We start from the raw sequence: 15,747 nt of genomic DNA, 5'->3' as shown, positions 1-15,747 counted from the left end.
AAGTAATATTATGTGTGATATAAACGCCTACGTAGACCCCCTATTATACCGGTTAGAAGCTAAAACTGGTAGCTAGTTTTAAATAAAATAATAATCACGCGAATAATATATCAGCTATCATCGAACTTTCATAGCTATATTTTTAATTGATTATATTTCCGTTGTCAAGGAATTAGAGTTTAGCGAACGTTATTAGTTCTCATAAAACTTTAGAAAGTTTGTAGATCCAAAGAAGTGCGTATTAGAAAAGTTGTCAAGATATTAGTTTATATCTTAAGATAAGATAAGAATATTATTTTTTAATTAAAAAGTATCTCGTGTTAAAATTGGTGAACTCGCCAGAAATTTTAGCAAATATTGTTAACATGTGCTTAGCGATCGTTATGTTCAAATGAAAATGAGTTTAATTAACAAAAGTTCTAATTATTTAAAAAAAGTGTACATTCGAATATTTTTGTCATATTATAAATTGTGTTTTGGTAATGGAGTACTCCAATCCAAGTCCGTATATAAAGTAAGTCTGTAAGTAATATAGCATAGTTGTACATTGTTATCGCGGCATCCGAGGAACAAAGGCCCATTGACATTATTCATACAATTAGGGCTAATTGGCGTAACTGCTGTGTCCTGCGCTTTGAGTTTGAATTCTGCTGATCTAGGACGTTGAAGTATCTGGTGTAATTACAGACTTTGTGATGATATGGCTTTCAGTTCTTTTAGGCAAATTTTATACTTGACGGCAAAATATATACCTTTCATTACCTTATCTGAAAGGGCACTTTGTGTGCACACCAATAAAATGTATCCAGATATAAAAGAACCAAGATGTGGTGCCCAATGGTGGGGAAGGCCCTCCTAAGGAAAACATCGTGATGAAACCTGCATGGACGGAAACCCTGCCACATGTCTATCCACCAGCCCACATTAGAACAGCGTAGTCGAATAAACAGTCCAAATAGAGGAAAGAAAGCAAGAGAGGCACCAATTTAATATTTTTGTATAAAACAAATTAGCACAGCATTATGATTAGATTTGTAGGCTGTACTGTACTTTACTATTTTTTTTATAATATATATATATATATATATATATATATATATATATATATATATATATATACGTATATATATAAGCGGAAAGGCAAATGGGCCACCTGTTGAATAGAAACTAACTCTTAAATATATAACGATTCAGTAAGGAACAGTAACAGCCTGTGAATGTCCCACTGCTGGGCTAAGGCCTCCTCTCCCTTTTTGAGGAGAAGGTTTGGAGCTTATTGCAATAATAAAACTAAAGATAAAAAATAATAATAATAAAGGAATACTAGACCCACAAAATAAATGAATATATTTATCGTGTGATGTGAAGTTAACGCTCTTAAAACGTTTTACTTGTCAATTAAAACCTTGAAACTATTATATATTTAAACATAACAACCAATTCTTAGTACGTTACTCAATTATATTTAGTAGTTATTTAATTATTATTTTTATGAAATAGGTATGCGGGCTGGCAATTTTGCCACCTGATGGCAAGTGATCGACGTTAATGTATATATGGCCAATATATACATTAAAGTACACTGTAAGAAATATTAACAATTCCTTTCATCGTCAATGCACCGCCAACCTTGGAAACTAAGATGTTATGTCCCTTGGTGCCTCACTCACCATTCCAACCATTTTTTAAATTAATAAAATATATTTTTTATATTAAATTTCATTAGTAAGTTTATATAAAATCTATATTGTTTCGTTAGTTTTATCGTAAGCAGTTTTACGACCGCGACCTTAAATTAGTTCATTGAAAATTTTATAAATAAAAAAAAAGACTTACCTAACTGCCTAATTAACACAATTCGTATTTCAAAAACGCGAACGTGTTTTTTTGTTTCATTTAATACATAATCAGTATACAAATTCAATTTTAAATAACCGTTATTTTATTTCTTACCATCACAAAGTGTCATGGATGAAGCTTATCTTTGATGGTAATTAATTAAATCATTTAAAAAGTTTAATCACTCATCATCAGTATAATAGTTTTAGTTTTTTATTTAAAAATATATTTATTTAATTATTTAAGGAAAACAACAGCATGATACAAAATATGTTGACATTAAAAATACAATTTACAGCCAATAGATCCAATTACTGTTTTCCATCGAATTATGCAAACCTAATAATAGTTAACAGAAGTAGCAACACACAGTTTTGACAAATATAATGTACCGTAACAGCATGTGAATGTCCCACTGCTGGGCTAAAGGCCTCCTCTCTTCGTTTTTGAGGAGAAGGCTTGGAGCTTATTCAACCACGCTGCTCCAATTCCGGATTGGTGGATTACATATGTGGGAGAATTTCAGTGAAATTAGACACATGCAGGTTTCCTTACGATGTTTTCCTTCACCGTAAAGCACGAGAAGAATTATAATCACAATTTAAGCCCCTTCATTCAGTGGTTGCCCGGGTTTGAACCCACAATCACCGGTTAAGATTCACGCGTTCTTACCACTGGGCCATCTGGGCCCAGTGGTAATAAAATGTAAATGTAACAAAATAATAATGAGTTAAAAAGACAGTACAATTCGATTCGATATATAGAAAAGGATTATTATTTTCATCGTAAGTAAGGACGCGCGATCGAGTGCCATTATAATTTAAACCTATATATTTAAGTAGATCTGACGTCTGCGTCAGATAATGTCTGTGACTGCCAATTGAAATATCTTCAAAATTAAAATACAGACTTTACGACGATCTGTAGTTATACTGATTTTCTATCTTAAATTTCTATCGTGTTAGAGTTTATTTAAACAAAAACTTTAAAAAGGAGACACGCTACATGATTCTATGTGTTAGATTTGAAATAGTCAATTAAAATGTGAAGTAAATAATAGCACAGCCTTCAATAAGATAAGCAGTTTCGACTGTTTCGACACGCTAACTCGTAGCTAGCGGTGTATTTTATGACCGAGTTTCATTGACATAATAGGTATATTAGGTAATATATAATAAAATGGTACTGGTAGGCTTTTTTACTCTATGATATCATTGGGTATGCTCCTATAAGTAGATTTCTCAAAGCAGCTTCATTGCAATATATCAATGAAACTAATAATTCTGTGAAGAGCTCCATAAATATAAGAAAGTTCGTGATAAATCCGTGAAATGTATAGATTGTCTATGAAACGGAATATAATGCGTTAATAAACAGTACATCATCATCATCATCCTTTCTCGTCCACTGCTGGACATAGGTCTCTACAATGGCACGCCACTGAGCTCGATCTTCAGCTCTCAATCTCCAACCGTTGCCAGCCACCTTGCGTATATCGTCACTCCACCTAGCTGGAGGGCGTCCTACGCTACGTACATAAATTCTATAAATATTAATTTTATAAAGTACATGCGAAGTCTAAAGACCTACCTATGAATAGAATACATTTTAAATTACTTAAATGGGTCGAGCTACTTCCAAGAAATTTGTGAGAATACATTTCAATATAGTACGCGTCTATTATAGAACCTCCTTCTCTAAAGTTGGCTAAAAATAAAATCGGTGACAGCAAAACTTGCTGGTACGCACACATTATCTAAATACTTATAAAAATATATTTTTAAGCAATGTTATGTAAATATTTAAATAGCAGTCATTCGATATATAGTTTTATAGCATATTCACAGTAATTAAAAATAAGTCTGAGAAGCGAGAATGCGAGCTGTGCATTGCAAATAAATGGTTAGCGTAGAATTATAGCCATTAATCTTAAACTTGGTGCAGGAGTCGCGGTGGAAAAGGTTGAAGCGGACTTGCGATGAAAATATGTATTCTTTTCTTATTCCAGTTTTGTACGCATACATTAGATTCCTCCAATTTCCTAGTAAAAAAAAACCTTTTCACCAACCCGCATTGGATCAGTATGGTGGAATAAACTTCAAACCTTCTCCTTAAAAAAAGGAGAGGAAGCCTTAGCCCAGTAGTGGGCTATTATTCACAGGCTGCGATTCAAAGGTGGTAATAATTATTTTTATATTTAATCTCTAAATATCCAGTAAAGTCACTTGTCATATTAGTAATATATATATTTACAAACAAAATATATCTTAAATACATTTTATGACTCGTGTCCACTCATAAGAAAAATATTAAGTATAATTATAATAAGTCGTGGTCGATACAGAGGACATTGTTCCTTATTAACTGTAAAGCCTTAAAGAAAGATTATTTATTTTGAATGAATGCGTTTATGTGTGTGGATGTTTTTATTAAGTATAAATCTTAAGAACCAAATGATGATATTGAATAATAAAAAAATTTAATACTTTACTTACGCTGCTACTAAATGTTTTGTAATTTGTTTTAAATATCTACATATAGGTATATCTATATGTAGGTATGTTAAGCGAAATATCACTCATCACGAGATCTCCTAAGCTAGTTGACTTGAAATTTGTCACAGTTGCTCCTTCCCCGACGTAGACATTCACTACGAACGGATTTTACGCAAATCCTTTCCAAAATAACTTTTTCTTATTGTCTACCCGTACGAAGCCAGGACGAATAGCTAGTATTCATATATATGTATATAAGTTTGTGTCATATAAACACTTACTTGTGTCATATACATAGACATAGACACACTTGTGTCATATAAAGTATTATATTATATTAAGATGATCATATTACACTCTATTACTGATATTATCAAATATGAAGTTAAAAAAACGGTTGCTTAGTCTGAGATTATACTACAAGAACATTTGTTCTTGTGCTCGATGTAATAAATGGAATGTGTTTATTTGTATGTCATGACAAATATATATTAGTATGTAAATTTCTTAAAATTATACATATTTCCCGTTTGTTTTCAATTATCTGCAAGAAAAAATTAAATATCTATGGGTAACGAGATGAGAATGATAAATATAAAGTTTTTTAACGCTTAACGAACCTGTTTTTAAAGAAAAAACAATGGTTGGATGAACGTTATAAATTAAATAAATCTATTTGTTCATGATCAAATTACATTATGTCAAATATTATATTAATTTTCCTTTTTGTTAATAGATGACGCTAGTTGTCTTTTAAAATCGCGCTAAAGTTGTTTATTTCTGTAAGTACTTCATAAAGCTTGGCCTATTTAAAATGAGAGAGAACAATAAAGCTACCTTAAATAAACAATAGGGCTACCCTATTAATGATAATAATAGTAATAATACCCTTTGACATTATTCACACACGGCCATCTGATCCCAAACTAAGCAGAGCTTGTACTATGGCAACCAGACAACTGATATACTACATATACTACTTTTCTTTTGTAAATACTTATATAGATAATTATATCCAGGCTCAGGACAAACAGACATGTTCATGCACACAAATGTCTGTCCTGGGGAATCGAACCCATAACCTTCGGCGTGAAAGTATCTACCAACCACGCCAACCGGCCCGTCAAATGATTCAGTTTCATTAATATACATTTATAATTTAAATAATTTAGTGTTTGTATTCTTATATTTCTTTTATCCTGCATGTGTCTAATTTCACTAAAATTCTGCCACATGTGAATTCTACCAACCCGCATTAGAGCAGCATGGTGGAATAAGCTCCAAACCTTCTCCTCAAAAAGAGGAGAGGAGGCCTTTAGCCCAGCAGTGGGACATTCACAGGCTGTTACGGATTACGGACGGATTACGGATTCTTATATTTAATTTAATAACATTTTTCAAAATTTGGAGTATTGTAGTATAGTGTAGTACAATTGGTCATTGCTATCAAAAGCTATAACAACTTAAAGTTTCCATCCATATCTATATGTAAATGTGGTGGCAAGGCTGACTTTGTGCGAGCTCGTCTGGGTAGGCGTCACCCACTCAGATATTTTACTGCAAAACAGCAGCAGTATTATTGTTGTGTTCCGGTTTGAAGGGCGAATGAGCCAGTGTAACTACAGGTACGAGGGAGATAACATCCTAGTTCCCAAGATTGGTTGCGCATTGGCGATCTAAGGGATAGTTAATATTTCTTACCAATGTATATGGGTGGTGCTGACCACTTATCGTCAGGCGCCCATTGACCCATAAAAAATTGTAGGTAATTAATAATCACGTGAAAATGATTACCTGTATTCTTGTCGAGTTTTCGTGTTTCGATTCCGTTAATATGTATTCCAAAACTGTGTTATTTGCAAAAAAATAATTGTTTAATCACTGTGTCAAGGAGGCGAATAGGCTTAACGCAAGGACACTTATCCGATATCAGCCCCTATATAAACAAAATGAACCAAACAAATGAATGATTTGTTACAAAAAACGCAAAATGAACGCATGTGTGTTCGGGATATATTTTTTCGTGATATTTGGTGAGTAAGATAATTGCAGTATATTTAATTTATATAACACCTAACTATATGATTCCTCTAGATTATCTATTAACTTTAAACATACTGATTTTTAGCAAATAAGTTATTGATTAAATTAATTTAGAAAGTTAGCTTTTTTACAGCTAAAACATAATGAAATGAGGAGGTTGTTTTTATTTTAAATTAGGTAATAAAGTTACATAAATGTTAACATAAAAATGAAACAGAGAAAGATATAGCATTTTTATATACCTACATAACATATAACATCGCGAGTTTATCAAAATTTCTCTTTTAAAACTTATCCTGCCGCTTTTACAGAAACTTGTTTTGACTTCGTTTATTTATATACTTATGTGTGTAGTTCAGATATTCATTTGTTAGTTTGTTGATCTTTGTTCTTTAAAAAAAACGACAGTAACAATGTATTGTTAAAAATTTATCTTCAAAGAGGTTTAAAAAAAGGATACATTTGAAATCCATTTATTAATTATCTATTTATTCTTAGATGACCTTTGTAAAGCCTTATGAGCCAGGTAAATAATATAAGCTCAGAGAGGTCTAGCGTCCTAGGTACTACAGGGCCATCTCTTGGTCAACGTGTATTTTTTATAATTTTGTATGTGTCTGTTCATTTTTTCTTTAACATTGTTCATTGTATAATTTTAAATATTTTAAGTTAATATATACTATAATAAATTTTCATTATTGCTTTGATCGTTAGTTATTCGTTCGTATAGTTATGCAAAGCGTTAGAGGCAGACATTGTCAAAATAATTCGTTCAAGCAATTTATTTAAAAATTGTTAAAAAATATTATAATTAAGTTTCAATTAGTTAGTCACTCATTGCGCAAACATTGAAACACGCGTTGTTGATGGTTTTTTCAGTGTATTTTAGGTAACTGGGTTATCGCCTAGCCATCTGAATTCGGTAAATAAAATATGTTTATTTAGTACGATATCAATATTGTACAAATTGCTCAGAATATTTTTATATCTATGTTTTATAAAATAAAATCAGGATTCGGATTTCGTATCCTAGTAAGTATAAAATAATGTTTTGAACACTAGTTTACTAGCTACTCATTCCGACTTTGCAGGAAAAATATCGCCTTAATAATATGTTTATATCGTAATACCTTTAACACTATTGGTTTATGTGGCGCACGCCGATAAAGCTCCCATCCGGCATGATTTTGGCCGTCATCTTCAACAATCGTTGTTATATTTCAAACAATTTATACAAAACCTTAAAAATTTATAAATTAAACCTTTCTCGTGAATCACTTCGTTCATTGGTGAAAACCGTATGAAAATCCATTCGGTAGTTTTTGAGTATATATATCGTGTTAAAGTAGACGCACGCGGTGGGGAACTTTTCTTTATAAAATGTACTGATATTTAATTGAATTTCCAAATGTTCGAAATTCAAATAAATGTAATATTATATATTTTTAGTAGATTACTTATTAATTGACTTATCCTTTGATACTTTGTGTATGTATATAAATGTCCAGATTTAAAGGTACCCACATTATGATTCTAATTTTATATATGCGTGTGTGATTGTGTACGTTCATGAATTTTTTTTTGTGTCGAATATTTTAAGTATAAAATTAAAATTATTTTTAAAAACCAATTTACTCTGATGTTTCATTTCATTATTGAAATGAAAAAATGATTAAGTATTCGTTCAATTCGATTCAATGTTTCATTTTATATTCAAACTAGAGATCATAGCCGGCTTCGCAAGCGACTAATGTAGCGTCTTTAAAAGATTTTTTCACCCCCGATGTTCATTTATTTCAATTTCCTTGCACATATGATAATGATAATATTTGATTATTAATCAATAGATCCTCATGTACCACTTTGTTTTGTATGAATTCAGAATGAAAGTCCACACGGTATAATTCCTGACACACATATGAGTACATATATTTAGATACGGCAGGGATATTATTACTTTTTATATACTTATTAAGTATATGAAATTAAGTTTTTATTCAAATTAGCTATTATTGTATTAACAGGTGTCTGTGGTGCGAACGATCGAGATGCTAAGCTAAGATTTTATTTCAAGTGAGTAAACTTCTATACTTAATAATTATTAAATATTCCGCTTTAATATACGTGAGTTAATAAAGGAGTGCTTGACGCGCTTAAAGAATTCTTGGATTTTCAATATCATGAAGCATGTATCAAAATTAAATTTTAATAATGGAGTAATAATATAACGTAACTTTAAATAACGTAAGTAATATTAGTAGTAATAGTAATAGGTAATAGTAATTAAGATAATAATTATTTTATTATTTGTATCGTTTATTTTTAAATGAAAATTTAATTTCGTCTTTTTTTTCAGTTCATTCAACAACTTTACTGAATTTTCGATATCTGAAGCTCACAAAATATTTCTGACGTCATGGTACAAACCCCATCACGGCACTGTGATATTTGCTCACGGATTTACAGGTATATATGTATAATATATACCTGTATATATATTACATTATCATTAGCTATCAGTATATTCTTTAAAGTTAATACATTACAACTTGAAGTTTTTCGTTATATAGTAAAACTATTATTAGTATAACTAAAGTATTGAAAATGGTATAAGAAAAGTAAAGCACTAGTATAAATGTCCCCCAGCTGAACTAAGGGGCCCAATTCTATAAAAGAAAAGATTTGGCCACGCTATTATCGAAGTGGGTTCATGGATAAGTCAGAATTTCTTTTGATACAAGCCGATTTCTTAACAAGGTCCTCTACTATAAAAAAAAAACAGACGAACTTTAAAATATTAAAGTGCCTGCCCGAATTCGAACCCATCTCATCCAAAGGATGTATCTGGGCTCGCTTATCTCGCGAACAGCGTCGAGGGAAAAAATTCTGACGGAATAAAACCGAATTAGATCAGCGTGGTTCATAAAATTCCACACCTTTTTCTGAGGGGCAGAAACCTTTATTTAACTGTGCGTTCATTTCAAACTACTGTTTATCAGTGTAATTTGATTACTTTTAATTGGAGTCTAAATATTGCTTTAGTAGGTCTTAGTAGCAATTTTACCAAAAGTCGATTGTATTTTAGGTAAGCCTACCGGACCAGCAATCACCAATGTCATCACCGCATATTTAGACCAAGGAAAAAGTAATGTAGTTTTACTCAATTGGGAATACTTAGCTTCAGCGACAACGTCGAATCTTGCCAATTCATATCTCAATTGGGCAGCACCCAATGCCAGACAGGTAAATAACGCGTAATATACAAAAAACCCTAAACCGCTTTTGTGTGTTGTTACATAACTTCTATTAACCGCGAATGATGAAACTCACCAGATTGGAAAGACCAATTACGTTTTTTAAAATGTTGTTACTTCATTATAGAAGCAATACAGCGACCTTGTAATTTAATTTTCGTACGTTGTCTCGTTTGATAAGTTCATTGTTTTGTGAGAAAACCTCTAAACATTGTGTTATCTTGTCAGGAAGAATTAAAATTATTTTATTTTATTTATAATAAAAACATCGAGAAAATTTAGTTATTGTTATAATATGTGCTACAAAAAGATAAGTCGGTTTTACTTTGCTCAGTTACAATAAAATCAATACTATAAAATTAAATATGTGGGTATAGTAAAGTTTATGCGTAGCGATCGTATACAATTAGTCAAAACGGGTATCACTTTGGAGTGGGAATAGGCAATGTTCAATAAAACTTCGCAGATAGTTTGCTTAATTGAAACTTTTATTAAAAATATAAATACATATGTCCTATTATTCTGTACAAGATAATATAGTTGGTAAAAAGTTTGGAGGTTATATTCGTTCTTTTTCATGCAGTATATATTAAAAATAAAATAAAAAAAGGAACTAATAAAAATTTATTAGTTCCTTTTTTTATTTTACATACATATACTACCAAATAGTATATGTATATAATTAACCTGGAACAGTAATACTGGATAAAATTTACTATTAGTAGCAGAGTAGCAGGGTCTATTTCTCTATGGAATATAAGTGGATCTTGTCAAGAAAATGATTCCGAACATTCTGAACTGGTGGAAGTGTTACGTCTAATTGAACTTTTTCTTATAGTATAGATAGGTGGACGGGTATAAGGGCTATCTGATGGTACGTGGTCACCAACGCCCTCGGACATGTTTACGATAAATATATATAAAAATAAATAATAAATGATTTTGCTTGCTTATGTCCCCTGTGCCTGTTACATTGGCTTACTCTTCCTTTACTGGAACATAACAATACTAAGTATTGCCGTTTAGCGGCAGAATATCTGATGAGTACCACCGTACCTACTCAGACGAGCTTGCTCAAAGCCATACCACCAGGAACTTGTAAAATGACGATTCAAAAAAGAGCCTACTTGAATAAAGTATATTTTAATTAAGAATAACCTTATGGTCTAGTACTTTTTAAAATTAATCTTAGATTAATGTTGCAAATCATAACACTAATTTAAATCATGAAAATGAAAATCCTTGTCATACACTACTCGAACTATTTTTCCGTTTCGTTTTTCCACTAAGTTTATATAATGTAAACTATATATTATATAAGCTATATCTTCTTTATAAATAAAACGTAATTTCAGTTTCTGTTTTTATTTAATTGTGCATCTCAATTAATCATCAAATTGTATTTGTGTTTTGTTTGCTGTTTACGTATTGGAGATACTTTTGCAAATCGAGTAATCCGAGGCTTAATTAAGGAACACAAAACGTTTTATTCGTAGCCAATTAGTATACAAGCAAATAGCTGATGCCCGCGTTTATTTTTTATTCACGTTTTGATAGTATTATTTCAACTGTCTAGCTGGTCTAGTGAAAAGATTATAAGACTAAAAAGCAAAGATTGTGAGTTCAAACCCTGAGTCTAGTTTATTATAATATAAGTAAATGGATTTTTCCCTTAAAAATTCTCAGCAGCAGCAAAGAGTTGGGAAGTGTTGAGTGTTTATACTCTTTTACTTCGGAAGGCACGTTAAGTCTCTCTCCTACTGTATCGTAGGGTTTTGTGCAAGGTCATCTTAGTAGGTACTACCCACTCATCACACAGTGTTCCGGTTTTAAATAGGAATGAGCCAGTGAAACTACAGGCACAAGGGATATAACATCTTATAGTTCCCACGTATTGTGGCGCATTGGCTACGGACTAGGTAATATTTCTTACAGTACCAATATCTATGGGTGGTGGCCCCACTTACCCGTCCGCCTACCTATTTAATAAAAAAAATCGTGGCGGATTGCTCACCCCTCGATTCTGCGGTATAGAAATATATATATAAAAAGCATGCCTGTGATAGCGTAAATACTTGTGCACTTACCTGCATGTTGCGTTGCGTTCGTCTTAACTGAGAGATGCCATACTGACCTAAATTGGAGAGAACCAGAGCCCTCTTGATCTGACCATAATATAATTTAACATTATAATATAATTTAACATTATACTTTAATTATATTTTAGTTGGGAGTTGATCTTGTCGATGCCTTCATTAGTCTCGCTGGAGCTGGACTTAATTTGAATGAAACGCACCTTATCGGACATTCGCTTGGAGCGCATGTTTGGGGCATTGCTGGCAGCAATATGATGTCGAAAGGGATAGTATTGCCACGGTAAATTTACATTACTAATAAATATCCTAATATTTTTAAAAACAAACTTTAAAAAAAAATGTTTCAAAAATTAATTAATAAAATGATTTTTTTAGAATTACTGGCTTAGATCCGGCCGCTGCAGGTTTTGAGAAGAAGCGTACCCAAAAACTTGATACTTCATCAGCTGCCTTCGTGGATATTATTCATACAGATTTCAATAAGTACGGAATGAGGACTTCATCTGGCACGGTAGACTTTTGGCCTAACTACAGGATGGGTCCCGCCGTCAAGCAACCTGGCTGTCCGCATCATCCGACTCCAATGTTTTCTAAAGACGGTGAGTTCAGATTATAATTTGTTACATTCAAATTTTTAATAAAGATAATATTGAAACTATCACATGAGAGAAATATGTCAATCATTCAACAATCAAAGGTTTAGCCAAAGTAGGACAAGGCCGTTTTCTGTTTAATTATGAACACCGACTTCAAAAGTAACTGATTAGGTATTTTAAATATTAATATATTTTATAGAAGTATTTATTTCAAGTGTAATATGATTTTATTGTTTTACTTAAACATATATATAATTATATTATATTTAATATGAATTGAAACCGTCTAAGCGCTGTAATCAGATACCGTTTAGATAAACAAAAATGGAGTCACCTTTTCCTCTTTCTTTTCCAATAAAAATATAAACTTTTTACAAAACTATATATTGATATCGATTTCCAATACTAGAAAACATCGAGTAATAACAACTGAAAAATCCACAATGCTTCTATCCTTATTCCACTATTAGGGATTTAATATATTTGTTTCAATTCAAAAAAAGAATATTTCCGATGTGATAAAATTTTGAATAAAAAAGAACCAAAATCGAAAAAATAAACAAGAAACAAAAAAATCATTATTTATATAATGACCTCTAATTGACGACCTCCTTCTTTTTGAAGTCTTCCAAAAATGAAACCCTTTTTTAGGTCAGTAATATGTATCATAATAATAATGTCACAATTTTTTTTTCTTTTATTTTTGCCACCATTGTGTGCGGTCATGATTTGTATAGAAACTACTTTTATTTTTATTGTTATATATTTAAGGCTTTAATAAATATACAATAAAAAATACATGTCATATTTATAATCTGATAGTTACTGCAACTAAAATTCATACTTTGTACTATACATACTTAATATTACTCAAATATTTCTAAATATTTAAGTTTCTAACTAAAAGCTGACAATTAAAATCTTTGATATTCGCACCAATATGTTTTAGATCTATGCAGTCACAATAGAAGTTGGCAATTGCTGGTGGATGCATTTAAATATCCGGGAACTCTAATAGGATCTTACGCTAGGAACTACAGGACGTGGAAGAATTATTCTAAGGCTGATAGGGAAGCTGTCACTTTACAACTTGGAAAATATGATCAAAACTTGTAAGTGGGAATTGATTTTATATAAATATTTAATATACGGGTGTTATATAAATATCCTATATACTATAATTTACTGGTGGTAGAGCTTTGTGCAAGCTCGCTGGATAGTTACCACCCACTCATTGGATATTCTACGGCAAAACAGCAGTACTTGGTATAATGGTATAACATCTTAGTTCCCAAGGTTGGTGCATTGGCGATATAAGGGATGGTTAACATTTCTTACATGGCCAATGTCTATCAGCGTTGGTGACCACTTACCATCAGGTGGTTATATGTTTATAATATTATAGTGATACTTTTAACAACTTATATATATATTTAGTGCATTTAAAACTGTATTTACACATAGTTGGGAACTATTGTGTTGTCGATAAGCGTTGGTGACAAATGAGTCTCACCTGTCATGAGTCAATGATACCTCAATGTGATGTATGGATCTTGTCAAAACAAAACAATCGACACTAAGCTCAGGGGTTTCACTACATATCATCATACGCACATACTTCATTGTTAAAAGTACCACGAATGGATTTAAATTAAAAATAATCAGAACGGCTCTTTTTTACAAAACTAATATGTGTAATTCCAGCATCTGAAGCGTTACCTTAAATTATTAATTTTGATAAAAATGAAAAATACTTAACGTAATAATACCAACTCGTACGTACGTACTCACACAAGCATATACTTTAACGGACAAATACACACAACCTAATATTGTAAATTCAAAAAAGTTAACAGATATCAAATCCCCAAACTGATACTGCGATTACTACACCTTAAGTTTATAACGTACAATTCAAGCTAAAGTTTATTTTTCACGAAGTATACATAAATTAAATTGTGTATGTTTAAAATTATTTTTTATTGATTACAGGCGTCCAGGAAATTACTTTCTTGTGACAAAATCTGAATCACCTTATGGACTTGGAATGGATGGACTTTAATAGCACATCAATTGCAATTACACATTTAGTCTTTATAATTCTTATTTGATCAAAAAAAATACATATACGCAAGGTGGCTGGCAGCGGTTGGAGATTGAGAGCTGAAAATCGAGCTCAGTGGCGTGCCATTGGAGAGACCTATGTCCAGCAGTGGACGCGAAAAGGGTGATGATGATGATGATGAATGCTTATTATTTACGATCTTACGTTGTTTAGCGAATTTGGTTAAGCACTGCTTTCTCTCATTCTGTCATAATTGATTTAATATTCGACACGCATTGTTTAGCTAATCACCTAAATCACGTTTAAAAGTAAAACCGTGTATTATTTATAAATAATTTATCATGTATGTAATCTTTAAACAATATCGACCTTACTTATAAACGTTGCTAGCAGCCGCTACTGTTTAGTTTCTCTTTTTCTGACATTATTGATTTGACATTCGAAAGAAGAAAACAGCATTGTTTAACTAATCACCCGCTATACATTAGCTACAAGTTTTATATGTAAGGTTGTATGTTATTAAATAAATATTGACAATCAATTTTATAACATCCAGGAAAGAAAGCAGTAACTTAAGCAAGATACCTTTTCATTTATTTTTTACAAGAATGACTCGTCAAAATCTCACAAATTAATCATTTATTGAAGTTTCATGAGGAAATTCTGCCTTAATAATTAAGGCACTTAAGAAATTAAATAGCTGCCTTGTAACTTATTCCAAATGGATATAAGAATAATGACTACCGTTCATCTTTGTAAACAAACAACACGAGAAATATGTATATAGCTTTTACTTTTTAACATTTATAAGTGTGTTTTTAATTTGTTCTATTTCATACTATTTCCATACTTAGTTATCATCTTATCGTTGGGTACAAACCTGACTATGCACCGAGTTTTCATATGCTTAGTTTATAATTTATAAACGGCAAAGGAAATGGTGAGGAAATTTGCATATTGTGTCGCGTGAAATTCTCACATGTGTATCCAAGTAATCCGCATTAAAGCAGCGTGGTGGAATTATCTCTAAGCTCACTCCTCAACAAGAAGATGCTGATCAGTAGGACATTTACAACCTGCTGCTTTTTTACGTTCAAATTTGGAAGAGATCTCTTAACATTTATTATTTATACTTTTTGTTAATTTGATATTTAAGAAAACATATTTTTACAAACAATATATTGATATATTTTTTGGTTTATTTATATTTCATATAAACAATACAACAAATTATGAAGGAGCTACACGGTTGCAAAGTCTTTATTAAATGATTTTGTTAGTATACTTGACATATAACATTAAAATTTTAAGTTATCCATTTAATTTAAGCATTCGATTATAAGTCGACAATTTAACAAT

The 15,747-nt window shown here is 31.3% G+C and overlaps 1 protein-coding gene across 1 annotated transcript; it reads left to right on the top strand.

The window, feature by feature from the left end:
• Positions 1-6,232: 6,232 nt before the first annotated feature.
• Positions 6,233-14,385, top strand: LOC126771154 (phospholipase A1-like). Its single transcript, XM_050490910.1, has 8 exons — positions 6,233-6,367; positions 8,402-8,450; positions 8,734-8,843; positions 9,463-9,620; positions 11,859-12,007; positions 12,103-12,326; positions 13,273-13,435; positions 14,316-14,385. Exons 1-8 carry the CDS (start codon positions 6,301-6,303, stop codon positions 14,383-14,385), a joined length of 990 nt encoding a protein of 329 aa, XP_050346867.1. The 5' UTR covers positions 6,233-6,300.
• Positions 14,386-15,747: the final 1,362 nt, after the last annotated feature.

The sequence above is a fragment of the Nymphalis io genome, chromosome 10, assembly GCF_905147045.1.
Source record: "Nymphalis io chromosome 10, ilAglIoxx1.1, whole genome shotgun sequence".
NCBI classification, from domain to species: Eukaryota; Metazoa; Arthropoda; class Insecta; order Lepidoptera; family Nymphalidae; genus Nymphalis; species Nymphalis io.
Note: the sequence above shows the minus strand (reverse complement) of the source record. Positions and strands in the feature narration are given on the sequence as shown.